Genomic DNA, 21,120 nt, shown 5'->3' with positions numbered 1-21,120 from the left:
ATATTTCTGTGTGTCTGTGCCAGCTATTCCCCCGTCTCTAGAGAAGAAGTTTACCTTAGAATATCAATGAATGTGCGCTTGGGAAACTGCCTGGTGCATGCACATTTCTGTCAGTCCACAAAAGGAAATCCTATCATGTGTGCTTAGACCCATACATTTTATTTGCCAAATTACAAAACACCCCATATCTTTTCATTTATTGTCTTACTTTCTTGATCAATCTGTTGATTGGTACTCAGCAATCTGTTGATTGGTTGATTAACACTCGCCTTCCTGGACTGTGGTTTGTAGCTGGACAATGTGGACGAACAGGCAGCCCAGATCCGCCGGGAGCTGGATGGAAGACTACAGCTTGCAGAGAAGATCGCCAGGGTAAGTCCTACACCTATAGCCCTCAAACTAACAATGCGGTGTAAGCCACGCACAGTGGTAATCAGCTCTGGTCATGAGGGCTACCAGGTGTCCAGATGTTTTTTTCTTCTTCAGCCAGGTACTTTCACACCTGAATCAACTAGTCAACTACACATTGATTAGTTAAATCAACTTTGTTAAAGTTGGATGGACACCGTGTAGCTCACTGGGCCGGTGATTGTTGACAACTGTTTCAGAATACTTAAAATAATATCTTGTGGTCACTGTAGTTATAAACTGCCACAACGATGGATGCACAACTCCTCCTCTAACACTGACTCACTCTCAGGAGAGGAATTACCCCAAGTTTGTGTCTAAAGACATGGAGACCATGTACATCGAGGAGACGCGCTCGTCTGTCAATCTGCTCATGGCTAACCTGGAGAGCCTACCTGTGTCCAAGGGAGGCCCCGACCTTAAACAGAAGCTAAAACGCTCCTCCATGAACAACTCCTTCCTGGACATGGGCGACGAGACAGAATTCCTTTCCAAGTCCGACGTGGTCCTCTCCTTCGCACTGGAGGTGTGTGTGGTGATTTCATCTTGTAATCTTGCCCAGTAAATGTTTTGTGGTACACTCAGATTGCTTGCTCTGTCAAGATAATTGATGTGTTAATTGTTCTGGTTGACTTTTGAAAGAAAGATCAATGTGTATTTGACATTTTATTTACATTAGTCTGGTAGTAGTTTTATCTATTCTGGGGTCAGCTTGAGGGTTATTCTGTCTACTAAGGGGCCAGACAAAAGAAACAAGAATTATCTGCTCTTTGATGTTGCTGTGTGTGTGTGTGTGTGTGTGTGTGTGTGTGTGTGTGTGTGTGTGTGTGTGTGTGTGTGTGTGTGTGTGTGTGTGTGTGTGTGTGTGTGTGTGTGTGTGTGTGTGTGTGTGTGTGTGTGTGTGTGTGTGTGTGTGTGTGTGTGTGTGTGTGTGTGTGTGTGTGTGTGTGTGTGTGTGTGTGTGAGAATGTTCCCGCTGTGGCTGCAGGTTGGCATTGTGATAGTGCCTCGACTGGACTTACACGACCCAGTGACTCCACGTCTAATGCTGCATACAGTGGGGCAAAAAAGTATTTAGTCAGCCACCAATTGTGCAAGTTCTCCCACTTAAAAAGATGAGAGGCCTGTAATTTTCATCATAGGTACACTTCAACTATGACAGACAAAATGAGAAAAAAAATCCAGAAAATCACATTGTAGGATTTTTAATGAATTTATTTGCAAATTATGGTGGAAAATAAGTATTTGGTCACCTAATTACAGGCCTCTCTCATCTTTTTATGTGGGAGAACTTGCACAATTGGTGGCTGACTAAATACTTTCTTGCCCCAAGTGTGGAGCTGACCATGTCCTCTCTCTGTTGCTGTTTGCAGATAGTGATAGTGGAAGTGCAGGGCCTGAAGTCGGTGGCTCCTAACAGGATTGTGTACTGCACCATGGAGGTGGAGGGAGGAGAGAAACTGCAGACAGACCAGGCAGAAGCCTCCAGACCACAGTAAGTCAACAACAAGGTTGCATGTTCAATCACTGCAGCAGCCACATCATTTATTGACTGTGTTCACTGTTGTTCACTCCAGATAAGAGTGTCTGTTTAATAATGACTGTTCATGCGGTGTCTTGAAAAAACCTTCCAAGTAACCTTTTCAGGAACCGAGTAATACGTTGTTTTTATTTATTGCCATATATTAATGGAAGTTCACAAGGCATTTTCAGTCACTTATTTTAGTCCTAGAGTCATGAAACTTCACAGAATCAATCAATCAATAAAATGTATTTCTAAAGCCCTTTTATCATCAGCTGATGTTACAAAGTGCTGTACAGAAACACAGCCTAAAACCCCAAACAGCAAGCAATGCAGATGTAGAAGCACGTTGGCTAGGAAAAAATCCCTAAAAAGGCAGGGACCTAGGAAGAAACCTAGAGAGGAACCAGGCTCTGAGGGGTGGCCAGTCCTCTTCTGGCTGTGCTGGGTGGAGATTATAACAGTACATGGCCAAGATGTTCAAATGTTCATAGATGACCAGCAGGGTCAAATAATAATAATAATCACAGTGGCTTTTCATAGCCGATCATTCAGAGTTAGAGACAGCAGGTGCGGTAGAGAGAGAGAGAGTCGAAAACAACAGGTCCGGGATAAGGTAGAACGTCCGGTGAACAGGTCAGGGTTCCATAGCCGCAGGCAGAGCAGTTGAAACTGGAGCAGCAGCACGGCCATGTGGACTGGGGACTGCAAGGAGTCATCATGCCAGGTAGTCCTGAGGCATGGTCCTAGGGCTCAGGTCCTCCGAGAGAGAGAAAGAAAGGGAAAATTAGAGCGAGGATACTTAAATTCACACAGGACACCGGATCAGACAGGAGAAGTACTCCAGATATAACAGACTGACTCTAGCCCCCCGACACATAAACTACTGCGGCATAAATACTGGAGGCTGAGACAGGAGACACTGTGGCCCCATTCGATGATACCAACGACCACAGGTAAAACCTTGCTGAGATGATCAATGTATTTGTTGCATTGTTGTATCGTCAATTTCTCTAGACAAAACCTCTTGATGGCCTTGACCAGTTCATCTTTGCTTTTCGTCTTGGCAGATTTGCAGATGAATGTTCTCAGTTGATGCCAAACAAGTTTGATCGGGTTTAAATCAGGAGACCTACATGTAGAGGTGAAAAAATATATTTGTAGATATACTGTAGGCCTACCGAAGGTGTTGTAGGTCTTTTATTTATTTATTTTTATTTAAGCTTTATTTTACTACAAAGGTCTAATTACTTTTTTACTACAAAGGTCTAATTACTTTTAGATTTTCCGATTTTCCGTTCCTCCTGAAAGCCTTAATCTGCTCACTTAAATGAATAGAGATCATGGTCATGGTGCTACAATATAATCAAAGTGAGGAAAATCGTCAATCTGCTGTATACTTATAGCCTATTGTAACCTTAAAGTCACACCTTTCCTCATCCCGCCCAAAACTCCACCCTTAACACAGTTACCATTCAAAAACAAGCTGTTAATGAAAAATACAAAAATACAAAAATTAGTTATGGGTCTATAACGAATTACTCGTTCAAATATGCCATGATATTCTTGAGATATGTGTTGACTGAATATAAGCAAGTGATGTCTGCTTTTTGGCCTTTTTCTCGCTCACTCTAGGTTAAATGAAACGAAATCTCCAAAATATCGTTACTTTTTAAACAAAGTGATTATTATTAATTCATTTAGAATTATATAAAAGCCCCTTAGGATCTGTGAGAATATCTAACGGAAAATGCCCCTTGGATATTAATTTAGAGTCCTCCAATCCTCTAAATGTAATTATTGGCGGAGAGTCTCATCATTTGAGAAAACAAATGTGCGATATACTGTAGGCCTACCATAGGCGAATTGAGTCTCACTAGTGTTGAGTAATGTCTGATGAAGGCAAACAATTTAGAATCCTCCAATCCTGTAGCCTACTCCCGACGACATATTGTACTTACTTTATTTAGAAATTACTGAGAATGTCTCAACCCATGTTCAAGAATGGCCTATTTCTCGCTCACTCTAGGTTAAATGAAAACAAATCTCCAAAATATTGTTACTTTTTAAACAAAGCAATTGTTATTATTAATTAATTTAGAATTATATAAAAAAACTTAGATATTATCAGATATTCTCACAGATCCCAACCGAAAATGCCCCTTAGATATTAATTTAGAGTCCTCCAAATCTCTAAATGTAATTATTGGCGGAGAGTCACATCATTGAATAAAATATTTTTCGACATACTGTAGGCCTACCATAGGCGAAAAGAGTCTCGCTAGTGTTGAGTAATGTCTGTCTAATTCTGTAGTAGACATCACAACTATGTTGTGAAGACATCACAACTATGAAATAACACATATGCAATGACATTGTACAGTGCCATATTTTCAGTTCCATTCTAACAGAAACCCAGAGGGTATTTCATTTTTCATGGAATAGTATTAATCATCATAATCTAATGAATTAAGCAAGTACCAGTCAAAAGTTTGGACACACCTACTCATTCCAGGATTTTTCTTTATTTTGACAATTTTCTACATTGTAGATTAATAGTGAAGACATCACAACTATGAAATAACGCATGCCCTGCATTCTGTAGTACAGACATCTGCTCTCCATTATGTAAGGAATTAGGCACTTTCCCATGTTTACTACAGTATTTATTGTAGACTGCACAGTAGCCTAATAAACAAATAAACACATTTCGTTAATAAAATAATGATAAAAAATACTCTTTCAAAATGCACATGTTGATTTAGTTATGGATCCATAACGAATACTATGGGAATAAATATCACTGATTTACCGAATATTGTAACAAAGTTGTCTAATAAAGGCAAACAATTTAGAATCCTCCGATCCTGTAGCCTACTCCCGACGTCACGTTGTACAGCGCCATAGAAACAGTGAGGGCTTCCTTTTTCCTTTTTCTCTGAATAGAAACACCACAGTATTAATCAAATGAATTAATTTCTTAAAATCAATCCCATATACTATATTATTACAAAAAAGGTTTTAAATTCTCTGGTAATGCCAATACAAAATACTATCAAAGATGCCCTCTGGTTGTCAAACTAGCAATAACTTGCAGTAACAGAAAAAATGGCTGAGAATTAAACTACATGCCACAGAATGCCGAGGCAGCACGCAAGGTGTGCCACAGTATGACGCAACTTTTAAAGGAGGAACCACTGTAGCTGTGTGCTCGATTTTATACACCTGTCAGCAACGGGTGTGGCTGAAATAGCCAAATCCACCAATTTGAACGGGCGTCCACATACTAGTTTTGCATATATAATGTAGATGTGTGTGGACATTTCAGATGCAGCTTTTTTTCGACTTTAATAGGAACCTGAGTGTTTACAGCAGAGAGAACAGTGCCTGTTTAGGTCTAATTAGATTATCCCTGGTTTTGGCATGTCATCTTTTGAAGATTAAATAAACATACCCACGCGTACACATGGCAACCATACCTGATGGTAATATACCGATGATGGTAATACACTCAGACCTTAGCTTTGAAATGCTAACAATGTGCTGCATTTCTGAGCTAATGAGAGTCAAACACAGACGTTCCACGTAACACAGGCTCCTAGTTTTAACATCTAAGGCTATAGAGCCCCGCTGCTTGACCAGAGCATTGTTTAATGTTGCGGATGGCGCCTATTAAAGCTTTGCTTTGTTATGTAATGCAAGGGAGGTTGGATGGTAGTGAGCACCCTTGATAGCTCTGCAGTCTTCACCCATCTGAATCATCATGACACAGTGCCAACGACAGTTCTGGATCCACAGAGTAAAGCCTCGCCAACTCTTAACTTCCTTTTCGAGTGGTGAGTTTTCCTCCGCTTTCCACTTCACTTGTTTTTCAGCATAGGTGAATAGACAGCACAGCACACTGCCCACTGCTCTGAGGCTAGGAAACACTGTCACCACCGATAAATCCACTATAATTGAGAATTTCAATAAGCATTTCTCTACGGCTGGCCATGCTTTCCACCTGGCTACCCCTAACCCGGTCAACTGCCCGGCACCCTCCACAGCAACCCGCCAAAGCCTCCACCATTTCTCCTTCACCCAAATCCAGATAGCTGATGTTCTGAAAGAGTTGCAAAATCTGGACCCCTACAAATCAGCCGGGCTAGACAATCTGGACCCTCTCTTTCTAAAATTATCTGCCGAAATTGTTGCAACCCCTATTACTAGCCTGTTCAACCTCTCTTTCGTATCGTCTGAGATTCCCAAAGATTGGAAAGCTGCTGCGGTCATCCCCCCCTTCAAAGGGGGTGACACTCTAGACCCAAACTGCTACAGACCTATATCTATCCTACCCTGTCTTTCTAAGGTCTTTGAAAGCCAAGTTAACAAACAGATCACCGACCATTTCGAATCCCACCGTACCTTCTCCGCTATGCAATCTGGTTTCAGAGCTGGTCATCGGTGCACCTCAGCCACACTCAAGGTCCTAAACAACATCATAACCGCCATCGATAAGAGACATTACTGTGCAGCCGTATTCATCGACCTGGCCAAGGCTTTCGACTCTGTCAATCACCACATTCTTATTGGCAGACTCGACAGCCTTGGTTTCTCAAATGATTGTCTCGCCTGGTTTACCAACTACTTCTCTAATAGAGTTCAGTGTGTCAAATCGGAGGGACTGTTGTCCGGACCTCTGGCAGTCTCTATGGGGGTGCCACAGGGTTCAATTCTCTGGCCGACTCTCTTCTCTGTATACATCAATGATGTTGCTCTTGCTGCTGGTGATTCTCTGATACACCTCTAGGCAGATGACACCATTCTGTATACTTCTGGCCCCTCTTTGGACACTGTGTTAACTAACCTCCAGACGAGTTTCAATGCCATACAACTCTCCTTCCGTGGCCTCCAACTGCTCTTAACCTGTCTAGGACTGGGGTTCCGCTAGCAGGGCGCCAAATTCAATCAACAGAAATCTCATAATTCAATTTTCTCAAACATACAAGTATTAGACACCATTTTAAAGATAAATATCTCGTTAATCCAACCACAGTGTCCGATTTCAAAAAAGCTTTTCGGTGAAAGCAGAACATATCATTATGTAAGGTCAGCAACTAGTCACAGAAAGCATACAGCGATATTCCAAGCAAAGAGAGGAGTCACAAAAAGCAGAAATACTGATAAAATGAATCACTAACCTTTGATATTCTTCATCAGAATGCACTCCCAGGAATCCCAGTTCCACAATAAATGTTTGATTTGTTCCATAAAGTCAATCATTTATGTCTAAATTCCTCCTTGTTGTCCGTGCAGGTCCAGGCAAAAGTTCAGATGAAAAGTCATATTACAGTAGAAACATGTCAAACGAAGAAAATAATCAATCTTTAGGATGTTTTTAACATAAATCGTCAATAATGTTCCAACCGGAGAATTCCTTTGTCTGTAGAAAAGCTATGGAACAGAGCTCGCTCTCACTTGAACGAGCGTCACGAGCTCAAAGCATTCTGCCAGATCTCTGACTCATTCCCCTCTCATTCGGCCCCACTTCATAGCAGAATCATCAGACAAGGTTCTAAAGACTGTTTACATCTAGTGGAAGCCTTAGGAAGTGCAACATGACCCATATCCCACTGTATTCTTAATAGGGAATGAGTTGAAAAATGACCAACCTCAGATTTCCCACTTCCTGGTTGGATTTTTTTCTCAGGTTTTTGCCTGCCATATGAGTTCTGTTATACTCCTATACATCATTCAAACAGTTCTAGAAACTTCAGAGTGTTTTCTATCCAATACTACTAATAATATGCATATATTAGCAACCGGGCCTGAGTAGCAGGCAGTTTACTCTGGGCACGCTTTTCATCCAAATGTGAGAATGCTGCCCCCTATGCATAACAAGTTAATGACTGTAATGACTGACGCTCTTGCTGCTGGTGATTCTCTGTATACTTCCCCCCCTTCTTTGGACACTGTGTTAACAAACCTCCAGACGAGCTTCAATGCCATATAACACTCCTTCCGTGGCCTCCAACTGCTCTTGAATGCAAGTAAAACTAAATGCATGCTCTTCAACCGATCGCTGTCCGCACCCGCCCGCCCGACTATAATCACTGCTCTGGACGGTTCTGACTTAGAATATGTGTACATCTACAAATACCTAGGTGTCTGGTTAGACTGTAAACTCTCCTTCCAGACTCACATTAAGCATCTCCAATCCAAAATGAAATCTAGAATTGGCTTCCTATTTCGCAACAAAGCATCCTTCACGCATGCTGCCAAACAACATACCCTCGTAAAACTGACTATCCTACCGATCCTTGACTTCAGAATGTTATTTACAAATTAGCCTCCAACACTACTCAGCAAATTGGATGTAGTCTATCACAGTGCCATCCGTGTCACCAAAGCCCCATATACTACCCACCACTGCGACCTGTATGCTCTCGTTGGCTGGCCCTCGCTTCATATTCATCGCCAAACCCACTGGATCCAGGTCATCTATAAGTCTATGCTAGGTTTAGCCCCTTATCTCAGCTCACTGGTCACCGTAACAGCACCCACCCGTAGCAAGCGCTCCAGCAGGTATATTTCACTGGTCATCCCCAAAGCCAACTCCTCCTTTGGCTGCCTTTACTTCCAGTTCTGTGCTGCCAATGACTGGAACGAATTGCAAAAATCACTGAAGCTGGAGTCTTATACATCTCCCTCCAATAACTTTAATCATCAGCTGTCAGAGCAGCTTACCGATCAGTGCACCTGTACACAGCCCATCTGTAAATAGCCCACCCAACTACCTCATCCCCCTATTGTTATTTATTTTTTTGCTCCTTTGCACCCCAGTATCTCTACTTGCACATTCATCTTCTGCACATCTATCACTCCAGTGTTAATTGCTAAATTGTAATTATTTACCACTATGGCCTATTTGCCTTACCTCCCTAATCTTACTACATTTGCACACACTGTATATAGATTTTTATATTGTGTTATTGACTGTATGTTTGTTTATCCCACGTGTAACTCTGTGTTGTTTGTGTCACACTGCTTTGCTTTATCTTGGACAGGTCGAAGTTGTAAATGAGAACTTGTTCTCAACTGGCCTACCTGGTTAAATAAAGGTGAAATTAAAAAATAATTAAAAAGTGACATTTTCTGTTCTTTTTCCTTACCATTGGATGCTCCATTCAATTTGAAGTCATTATATGCCTTTGTGTAGGCTGACTGCAAGACCAATGATTGTCATCGTCTTGCATCTTAGTTGGATTAGAGGGTAGTTACTTGACTGAATGAATCAGTGCATTCTTAAGTATTTTATGCATAGACAGACAATACTTGTCCTTCAGCAGAGATGGGAAAGACCTTCCTTCCCACACACTCACTCTCTTGTCAAGGAAGAAATTAAGTAAATGTTTTGCTTCAGCCAGTTAGGTATTTGTTGCTATTCTATACCTTGTCAGATAATGTATCTAAGACAGAAACCATCTTTGGAAAATACACCACACATAGTTAACTTCCCTACCTCACATGACATCCTTAACTGTTGACTTTCCTAAGAGGGGCAAACAAAGACAGGTCAGTGTTGGGTAAAGTCTGCTAAGGGTTATCTCCAGTGTCCATTTTCTTTGTGTACCGTGATAAAATAACACGAGACAAACAATAGACACTTCTTGTTTGAACTGATCTTTTCCTTTACCCTCCTCTGTGAATTAGTTCATATTTATTTTGTCTCTCGCAATTTAGAGGAACAGACAGTTTTGAATGCAATCCACACGTTGTCTTGGCAACTGGGAAATAATAAATACACACACACACTAGCACACACTTGTGACATGTCATGCAGGTGTTATCCCACTGGGCACAGACATCAGTTCAATGCTAGTTTTAATTCAATTTGATTGTAAAACCAACAAACATTTTAACCATCTCAGTGATTTTAGGGTAACGGTGGATTTAGGTGAAGAAAGTACAGACATTCCCGAAATCCCTTTACGTTGATGACTTTTTGCAAATCCTATCACTTTTTCACACTGATTTAACATAATAACATACATTTATTTTGTTGAAATGACAATGAATAAACATTGTTTCCAACAATCCGTTTGTGCCTAGTGGGATAAATTAACCACCCACCATGCTCATCCTCCACCTTAAACTCAAATCAGAAGCTTCCAGGAGAGTACAGACCTAGAGGTCTTCACGGGTCCACCCAAAACTGAAATTCTGTAGGTGACTCTCGGATCTGGGTCAGATCTGATTGTCTCGAGGATGTGTAATTATAACTGATTTGCCGGTAAGGACCTATACAGACCTGAACGTGACTGCTGCAGTAGAGAAAGACAGAAAGTATCTAATTACATTTCGCGAGAGTGGTGCGTGTTGCTTGTTGTGGTTAGCCAATTACAAGTCATCAAAGCGGCACTAGCCTCTGGTTCTATGTGTGCAAATTAGGAGAACAATGGAAGATGGAATTAAAATAAGACTTTAATAAAAAGGATAGGATACAACGACCAAGGGCCAACAGCAACAGGAAGGCTGCTACTGTGACAAATGCAATTTGATTTGATTTACTTAATACTCTAAATTGAGTTGTTGTTGTAATTGTGTAGGATGGGGTAAAGAGCAGCCTATGCTGCCTCTCTCTCTCCTGCCCGCTTCTTGCACCTAGCGCCACTCACACTCACCGCACAGCCTCTTCCCCGCCTAATGCTAGAGCTCATCCGTTCCTCTCTCCCTCGGCTCATGCATTAACAGCTTCAGTTAATAATGTAGCTAGCTAAAAAAAAATATGCTTTTCTGCTGCTTCCCTCACTCGGATCGGATCAGACCTGGTCTGGACCAGACCGGGTCTATATGGGGACGGGTCTGGTTGTCCTCGGGTTCTTTCAGACTGGGTCTCAATTATTTTAACAGTAATTATCTGGGTTATGCTCCGGGGGGGGGGGCCCTGGGTCCATTTCGAGACTGGTCCAACTTTTTGGCCCCAATAAGACCTCTACCCACAATGTGTTATTGGCATAGATATATTGAAATTGTATATGAGTGATTTTACAGAGGTGTTGCAAATTGCAACCCCACCCCTTAAAAACTATTTTAAAACATTGTTAAGTCTTCAAACTTAGGACATGTATTTTCATTTTATTCAATCCAAGGCAATAACAAACATTGTTAAATTAATATACTACAAAGCCCTCAATAGGAATGTCTATACTAAAACGAGTTATATCCATCTACAGTGCCTTGTAAAAGTATTCAGACCCTTTGGATTTCTTCACGTTTTATTGTGTTACAAAGTGGGATTAAAATGATATATTTTTTTAAACAATCTACACAATATACTCGTGTCAAAGCGGAAGAATATTATTATTTTTTAAAGATAAATAACAAATTCATAACTAATATATAGTTGTTGCATAAGTATTCAGCCCCTTTGTTTAGGCAAGCCTAAATTAGTTCAGGAGTAAAATTTTACTTAAAAAAATCACATAAGTGACATGGACTCACTCTGTGTGAAATAATAGGGGTTGACATGATTTTTAAATGACTAACCCTTCCTTTGTACCCCATACATACAACACATGTAAGGTCCCTCAGTCAAGTATTGAATTTCAAGCACAGATTAAACTACAAAGACCATGGAGCTCTTTGAAAGCCTCATGAAGAAGGGCAGTGATTGGTAGATGGGTAACCATAATAAATCAGGCATTGAATATATCTTTAAGCATGGTCAAGTTAATAATTATGCTGTGGATTATGTAGAACAGGAATTGAACTGCTCAGGGATGTCACCATGAGGTCATTGGTGATTTTTTAAAACAGCTACAGAATTCAATGGCAGTGATGGGAGAGAACTTGATGGATCAACAACATTTTATTGACTCCAGAATAATGACCTAAATGACAGAGTGAAAAGAGGAATACAAATATACAGAATAACAATATTCCAAAACATGCATCTTGTATGCAAAAAGGCACTAAATTAATACTGCAACAAACAAAAAACACCAAAGGAATGCACTTTTCTACCTAAATACAAAGCCTTATGTTTGGGGTAAGTCCAACACATCACAAAGTAACTGCCTCTTTGATTTCTAGTAATGTGGTGGCTGCAGCATGGTATGGGTATGCTTGACATTGGCAAGTACTGGGGAGTTTTTCAGGATAAAAAGTAATGGTATGGAGCGAAGTACAGGGAAACTCCTGGCCGCCAGTGTGGCGGTAATATGGTCACCATAACAGCCCTAAACTGGTACTGACCTTGTATATAGTGCACATTCTCGTTTGTTTTATTTCTCATGTGTTTTTCATTTTATTTCTCTGACCTAATATTGATTCTGTGCTCTTTTAAAGCTAGAATCCTTAGTTGCTACATCTATTTTTTTTTAATTATAAATGTATGATATATACTCATTGATTCTTGAAGAGTATGCCTCATGAACTTAGTTTAACTGTCATATCAGAACGCAGAATATAGGCTTGTTTTACTCCAATGTTTGTAAACAATGTAAATATGAACAAACACTGTATAACCTCCAAACATGGTTAAAACTATAATTTGTATATCATGGATGGTCAGTCCCTGCATCAATCGCTCTGTCTATGAATTTGAAAGTGGTTACATTTCTCCAGTCCCATCCCTCAGCTTTTTACCAAAACAGAGGCGGGAGTGGGGGGCGCTTTGTTATTGTCTCATTTAAAGACGAACTCCATCTATTTGAACTTTTCCTGTAGATAAACAATAGCTCAAGTATAAATACAGAAATTTAAACACAATTAAGGGTAAAAAATATGTTTTGAGAAAATGTGTGTTTTTTAGACTACTGCAAACTTCAAGGAGTAGACCATTCAAGGAGTTGATCTGATGGTGCCCTCTGTCATCGGACTCCCTCCTTGCATGCGGTAACAATAGAGGAGCAATAGAGAACAAAAGAGAAATGGCCCACCCCCCCTACTTGTGCCATCTCATGAGGATACCTGGACCACCTATGTGCCTTTTGTTCAGTAAATTAGGTGATGAATGAAGTGAAAAGGAGCCTGGAGTAGGACTTTAAGGACTCTAGCTTTAAGATCCTATTCTGGATTCTCTATGTCTTAACTTTGATATTGAACACTGCATTGTTGAGGAAGAGCTTGCAAAGAAGCATTTCACTGTACTGTTTACACCTGTTGTATCCTGTGCATGTGACAAATACACTTTGATTTGATGTTTAATCCTGAGGGTTGGAACCTTTGTGTCTGTCTGTCAGGTGGGGCACTCAGGGGGACTTCACTACGACGCACCCGTTACCCATGGTCAAAGTGAAGCTGTTTACAGAGAGCACGGGGGTACTGGCCCTTGAAGACAAGGAGCTGGGGAGGGTAAGACACCAGTACATACTGTACATCAACCTATTAAGATTGATATAATTCACTATCAATATCAGCCACTTGATATCAGTTAGTATTTATATCAGATACTAGCAATTAGAATGACCCAATCATTCATTGGCTTGGCAATGTAACAATGTAGGCCAAACAGTAATGTACCTAGGCTAGTTTTTCCCATGACATGGATGCCATTGAAATATTTGAGACATGCATTGTATAGAATGTGCAAGAGCTGGAGCTGTTATCCTACCGGAAGAGCCCCCTCTCTCTTCTCCCCATCACTATCTCTTCCTCTTCTTCTCTCTGAGAAACAGATGGAGACTCCCTTTGAGACACTGATAACACTGCGACACTAACAAAACAATGAGCACCACTAAGATCTCTCTCCCAGTCAGTGTTAATGGGTGTGTCACACACATGCAACAAACATACTGTGTACACACACACATGCGGAATACAAACAAGTGACAGCGTGCATACACACACATTCTGCCAACTTATTGTCTTTCATTTTTCCTCCTTCATTCTCCATTTTCTTCTCTCTTTGGTCAAAAGTAATTGCTCTAAAAAGTCTGTCCCCCTCCATTAATCCAGTTTTTCTCCTTCTCTCTCGTTTTCCTCACCCTCTCTAATCTCTGTTTCTGCCTCCTTCTCTATCTCTCTCCCTCCCCCCCTCTTTCTCTCTGTCTATTTCTCTCTCTCTCACACACACAAACACACACTTGTGTCTAACAACTCAAAGCACTCTTTGTCTCTAAAAGTAATTGAAGCATGGTGAGTATGTCTATGGAGTCTATATACAGATGAGGATTTCATTGCCACAGATTTAGTCTCTACCTGAATACAGTTCTGAAACCGATCAGGGTGTTTCTATTTGATTTCAATCACTTTTTGACCTTTTGATTTGAACAAAACTTCCCATACATGGTAGAAGTGGTCAGAAAGTTAGTCTTTGGATTCGAATGCCAAAACATTTAGGAGACAGATGCTTAAAGTTGACCCATTTTGCATACCCCACCCTAGTATGAGACTTGTCTATCAGTGGAAAAGATCAACAGTAGAGTTTGAGATCATTTAAAAGCATACAGTGTTCTCAAACTACTTTAGAATTTCTTGAATATATATATATTTTTATTGCCATTGTTTATCCTTTATCGTAAATGATCTATAAATACAGTATTTGTGCATATGTTGAGGCTGAGAACCTATTTTACATCATCTGAGGTGTTTGTGTTATGCCCGCCATCACATTTTTTGGTAATTGACATGAAAGGTTTTTGAGCAAAATTTCAATGTTAAAAGAAAATCTCAAGAAATTATAAAATAGTTTCACAACCCGGTTTGTAAGCCTTTAAATGATATCAAACTCAACCGTTTACCCTTTCCATTGATGAAGACATGGATGTCTTATGGTAGGGTGGAGTATGCAAAATGGGTAAACTGTGAGCACACCTCGATCTCCTAAATGTTTTGGCATTCAGGTCCAAAAAGTTACATTCTGACTACTTCTACATTGGGCAAATATGTTGCTGCGGCCCCCTGGGGGGTGATGCCTCCTGGGAGATGGTGTAGTGGTAGTGAGCGGTCTAAACCAGTGGTTCTCAAACCTCCCCTCGGAGATCTCCAACTGTTTCATGTATTTGAACTATTCCACCACTAGCACCCCTAAGGCAACTAATCATCAAGTCCTTGACTAGGTGAATCAGGTGAGCAAGTTCAGGGCTAAAACTAAATTGTGAAACTTCTGGGGGTCCCCGAGGAAAGGTTTGAGAAAAACTAGTCTGAACTACCTAACCTTTTCCATGACAATATGGAGCAACTACAGAGGGGGTTGTGATATCAAGAGAAAGTCTGACTTGTTTGTGTCTTCCCCAGACAGCCATGGTTTTGTGATGTCCTTCACCTGTCTGTTCCCATCAAAGTCACAAAGTATGAGGATGTGTACGTCTGTCTGTCACTGACTAACTGTCTGATGAGACTGTTTGTTTATTTTGGTGGTGGAGAAGCCAGAAGCCATCATTACTTCACCTTCTGTAAAATAGTTTATTATCTCTCCTGTGCACTCGCCCTTTGTCACCCCATCCTTTCCTTTCCCTCTCTCCCATTCCCAGGTGATCCTGAACCCCACCACCAACGGACCCAAGCAGGCTGAGCTCCACAAGATGGTGGTGTCCAAGAACAGTCAGGACGTAGAGCTAAAGATCCAACTTGCTGTCCGCATGGACAAACCCCCCAACATGAAGCATAGCGGGTAAGAACTACACTACCCAGTCATACTGAGGGTAAGAACTACACTACCCAGTCATACCTACCCAGTCATACTGAGGGTAAGAACTACACTACCCAGTCATACTGAGGGTAAGAACTACACTACCCAGTCATACTGAGGGTATGAACTACACTACCCAGTCATACTGAGGGTAAGAACTACACTACCCAGTCATACTGAGGGTAAGAACTACACTACCCAGTCATACTGAGGGTATGAACTACACTACCCAGTCATGCTGAGGGTATGAACTACACTACCCAGTCATACTGAGGGTATGAACTACACTACCCAGTCATACTGAGGGTATGAACTACACTACCCAGTCATACTGAGGGTATGAACTACACTACCCAGTCATACTGAGGGTATGAACTACACTACCCAGTCATACTGAGGGTATGAACTACACTACCCAGTCATACTGAGGGTATGAACTACACTACCCAGTCATACTGAGGGTATGAACTACACTACCCAGTCATACTGAGGGTATGAACTACACTACCCAGTCATACTGGGGGTATGAAATACACTACCCAGTCATACTGGGGGTATGAACTACACTACCCAGTCATACTGAGGGTATGAACTACACTACTCAGTCATACTGAGGGTATGAACTACACTACCCAGTCATACTGAGGGTATGAACTACACTACCCAGTCATACTGAGGGTATGAACTACACTACCCAGTCATACTGAGGGTATGAACTACCCTACCCAGTCATACTGGGGGTATGAACTACACTACCCAGTTGGTATGATGTTAGGTGACAGTGGAGGTCAGGGAGAGCAGGCAAGCTTAGGTCACACTATAAATAATTTTATAGGACCCTAGAGTTTACTAGGATTTATTTGTATGGGATATGTATGTTTTGTATGGAGATATAATGAAAAACAACAAAGTGACTAACGTTTAAGGGTTAGGCTGAAATAGAAACTGTCATTAGAACACAAGGCAAAGAAAGGATAGCAGCACCCCCTAGTGGTGGCTGATAGAGGCGATGGAGAGAAAGAAAGGGGTAGAGAGGGAGATGATGAGCTAAGGAGCAGAGGCACGGATAACTTCTGTCTGTTAGTATGCGGACAGAACATTTTTTTTATATGAGAAGTATGTGTGTGTTCAAGTCATTCTGCCTTGTCTATTTGATTGGAATGCATTATTTCAGGTACCTTTTGATGATATTGAATGTATTTCATGTTGGGCTTCCTTCACTCCAACAGAGGGCAGCCCAGCTCCATTTTTAAACCCAATGACATTCATGCCATCAGTCAAATCAGTGGAATAGCAAGACTGGACTTATCTGGCTAGAAAATGTCTAGGGATACTCAATCTAAGCCTAATTGAACCAATCCTTCTACTTTACAGTGAAAAAAATCAAATTCCAGTTTGTTCTTCAGTTCATGCACCATGGACTGCAAAGTAACAAGTTGACCTTTTGACTTTGCATTGCCTACATTGCTTCTGAACAGATAGAAAACCAACAGACTTCTGAAATTATCCATGTACTATACTTTGGTGGATCATGGCACTCCACTGTCAGTGCAAGGTAGAGGTCTTCACGGATCCACCTGTACCCGAATAGCCGATTGGGTCTGGATCCAGAATTGTAAATAATGTCACAGGTCTGAGTCGGATCTGATATGATTGTCACAGGTCTCGGGTATGTGTAATTTTAAATGACTTGTCTGGAAAGTCCCTACAGATCCAAACACGACTGATATAGTAAAGCGAGAGAGAGAGATTTCTTGTACTTTTCACGAGAGTGGCGAATGTAGCTTGTTGTTGTTGTTGGCCAATCATAAGTTATCAAATCGACAATAGGCTACAGTCATAGAGCGTCCGTGTGTGGCAAGAATTAGGATATATCTAATCAATGGATGGTGAAATTAAAATGATGGAATTAAAAGGTAAAGCAGAAGGATAGGCTACAATGACCAAAAGAGAGGAGTTTCCATATCCATAATGTTATTGAGCCAGTTAAGGAGGACTCATAGTAACTTGTAACGACATAAGAAGCTAAATTCGGGTTTCCTCAAAATAATAATTCTTGCTAGATATGATATTACATAATAAAGGACCTTTTGAATATGTGGCAAGAGAAAAGATCATTTGCCCTTATTAAATTCACCATATCATGTTCCATCAATGGATGTCGATTTAACTCGCTTGACTCCTATGATTAAGCAATAAGGCACAGGTTATGGTATATGGCCAATATACCGCGGCTAAGGGATGTTCTCTGCACGACGCAAAGCAGAGTGCCTGAATACAGCTGTTAGCCGCGGTATATTGGCCATATACCACAAACCCCCAGGGGGCGTTATTGCTATTATAAACTGATTACCAACGTAATTAGAACAGTAAAAAGTTATGTTTTGTCATATCCATGATATATGGTCTGATATACCACGGCTTTCAGCCAATCAGCATTCTGGGTTCGAACCAGGTTTATAATTAAGCAATAAGGCCGGAGGAGGTGTGGTATATCGCCAATATACCACGGTTAAGGGCTGTTCTTATGCACACGACGCATTGTGGAGTGCCTGGACACAGCCCTTAGCCGTGGTATATTGGCCATATATCACAAACCCCCGAGGTGCCTTATTGCTATTATAAACTGGTTACCAACTTAATTAGAGCAGTAAAACTAAATGTTTTGTCATACCTGTGGTATGCAGTCTGATATACCCCGGCTGTCAGCCAATCAGCATTCAGGGCTCGACCCAACCAGTTTATAATTGTAAATAAATCCCCTTTGTGCATGTGCATAACTATAGATAAATCTGACAGCAGAGTTTGAGTGATAAAAGTTGGACAGAGGACCTCAAACTCTGAGCAAGAAACACTTGGATGAACATAAAAAAAACTGTTAGGCCATTTTCTGGTAATTGTGCTGTTATTATGTGCCAGATGTTTAAGACTACAAACCGTGATAAATTGCCCATTTGCGAGATTGACTTGTCTTTTCAATAGACATAGGCTACTGTCAAAAATCTGGGTTTATGATTGTAATAAAATTTGCCATAGTTTTCTTGGATAAAGGCAGGTAGCCTATAGCCCCTGATAGGTCAACATCTCATTTAATATAGTCTACAGTAGCCTAGACAAGATGTAGGCTAGATGTAAACAGAACAATTTAGCAGCTTGCTTAGTTCAAATTAACAGACTAATTTATTCAACATGAATAGCGAGGTGATTTCGCAATAAGAAGTGCTTGTGTTTCCCATTAGCCCGCTGGAATAGGCTACTAAAGATGTGGTCATAATTTCAATCACTGAATTAAATATGAATAATATGTATATGAACTGAATATGCTTGTCAACAACAGTCAGTGTTTATTTTTTAGAATTAGTTTTACCTGTAGCCTAATCTGACTACTGTTACCGTCAATCTAATGCGTTCATAATAACGCAAGGCTACAACAACTATAGGTTATTTATTAAATTGGTTTGCTAGCTCCAGGTAGGCTACACAAGTTGCACAAATTGATTTGCAATGAGTCCAGTGATATCGTCATTTCAACATATGTATTGTATCAAATGGTAGCCTGCAATGGCATATCAATGAATAAACTACTTGATGGCCAACAGATGCAAATGTATTACTCTCCACATTTAGCCTAATGTCAGTTTCAAAGAACCACGGGAGGGAGTTTCAAATGTCTACTCCAGACCCAAGAACTGAGCACGCATAAAGCACTTCGCTTGATACCGTTTACTATAAGCAATTAGAATGCAGTTTAAACCACCTCCGAGCGTATTTATGTAATACGCTCTAGTGCGCCCAAAGTCGTTTTCCAGTGCATTGTCCGCATTATTTATTGATGTGCATCAGTTCTAGCGTATTCATGTTTTATGGGAAAAGGGTTGAAAATAGGTGCCTTCACAATCTAAATTGCCTACCTACAACTTGTAAAAAGTTACCACAACGTGCGTGCTGCTCTGTCTCCTCTCGCTCACGTGACTCAGCCAATAACTATTGTGCTCTCTCAACACACACACACTCCTCCTCACTCAGCAACAGCCTGCCTCACTGCCTGACAGTCAGCAGCAGGTCACAGTGAAATATATATTTTTTAAGAGAAATGCCATGGCGGCCGCGGTGCAACTTAGAAATAGCCCAAAAACCCGCAACCAATACATTTTCACCCGTGACATCGTTTTCAAAGTGGCCCAATTCAGCTCGAAAACCGCAAGCATGGCAACATTGCTGCTCCCTAGATCACATTACAGCCCCCCCCCCCCCCCCCCCCCACTGACTAGAGTGGCACCTCTCCATTTATCAGCTCCGATTAATAAAGTAGCTTAAAACATATATTTTCTTCTGCTTGCCTCACTCGGATTGGGTCTGTATCCGCCCAGGTCTGTACGGAACTGGTCTAGTTGTCCTCGGGTCCATTTGGAAGGACTCGATATAATAAAAACAGGTTTTATGTATATCGGATCTCGGTAGGAAAGCCCCAGGTCCATCTTTTTAAACCTGTGAAGACCTCTCGTGCAATTCCCCTGGGAGGATTGGCTGAGGTCTACAACAGTGTCCCCACCTCCCTGGTGGGCAGCATTGTGAGATCACCTCATAACTATGGCTCTGCTAATTAAGGAAGAGAATCGGGGTGCTGAGTGAAGTATGTGTTCGCATTTGCGCATGCACACTCTTGCAAGTGTGTGTGTGTCAGTCTATCTGGTTGGTAAGTGGCTCCCCCTAATTGGCTAGTGCCTTCAAAAGTTTATTACGATCTCAGCTGACCCTTGGAGTGTCAAGGAGGACACCAAGGCACACACACACACACACTCACACGCACACGCACGAGCACACACACATAAACACACTAGGCACACCTGAGGTTTGTCCATTCTAGGAAATAAGAAAGAAAGCGAGCAAAGGGGGAGAGAGACTGAGAGGAGGGGGAGAAAGTGAGACAGACTGACAGACATACAGAGAGATGGAGAGGTTGGATTTTCAGGTTGAGTGGTTCACCATTAAAAGCAGCCATCTGTTGATGGGAGCTGAAGAGACAGAGAAGAGAAGATGGAGCTCTGTCTCAGCTCTCCCAAAGACTGCAATCTGCCACCACCTCCAACCTACCAGAAAAAGGGGAGAAGGGGGAAGTGCGAGGGAGTGAGTTAAAGAGAGGGGGAGAGAGAGAAGAGACACTGGGAGAACTGAGCCAGAACCCACCCTCAGACTGAAAGACTGCAATCTGACACCAACATTAGCGAGAGAGAGTTGGCCACACCCCACAGGAAGCAGAATTTGAATTGAAGGAAGTATAATTTAATTCAAAGTAATTCAAAGCCATTCAACCAAGACATAAAACATGAAGTCGCATTCATTTGACAAATCGGACACTTATTAATGCAAAGAATACAAATACCATTTCAAATATTTGTTTGATTATATCTCAGATGTCAAACAGTATTTTTCATTGTCAAAATAAATGTATTTGTTTCTGATATTTGAAACATTGAGGGAATTATAGACAACCCACATATCCTTAGAATATTTAGAGACCACTGTAATTATTTAAAATAGTTTTAGGGACAGATCGAAATTCAGTGGGGGGTGG

The 21,120-nt window shown here is 41.2% G+C and overlaps 1 protein-coding gene across 2 annotated transcripts in view; it reads left to right on the top strand.

Annotated features, from left to right (window-relative positions):
- LOC129862718 (calcium-dependent secretion activator 2-like) overlaps positions 1-21,120 on the top strand; it is a 252,818-nt gene that overhangs the window by 105,818 nt on the left and 125,880 nt on the right. For both annotated transcript variants that reach the window (XM_055934622.1, XM_055934623.1), the window contains exons 4-8: positions 292-372; positions 701-934; positions 1,782-1,903; positions 13,156-13,267; positions 15,388-15,527. In XM_055934622.1, the coding sequence (XP_055790597.1) occupies positions 292-372; positions 701-934; positions 1,782-1,903; positions 13,156-13,267; positions 15,388-15,527 (689 nt within the window). The remainder of the gene's footprint in view (positions 1-291; positions 373-700; positions 935-1,781; positions 1,904-13,155; positions 13,268-15,387; positions 15,528-21,120) is intronic.

This window comes from Salvelinus fontinalis, chromosome 9, assembly GCF_029448725.1.
Source record: "Salvelinus fontinalis isolate EN_2023a chromosome 9, ASM2944872v1, whole genome shotgun sequence".
Classification (NCBI taxonomy): Eukaryota; Metazoa; Chordata; class Actinopteri; order Salmoniformes; family Salmonidae; genus Salvelinus; species Salvelinus fontinalis.
Note: the sequence above shows the minus strand (reverse complement) of the source record. Positions and strands in the feature narration are given on the sequence as shown.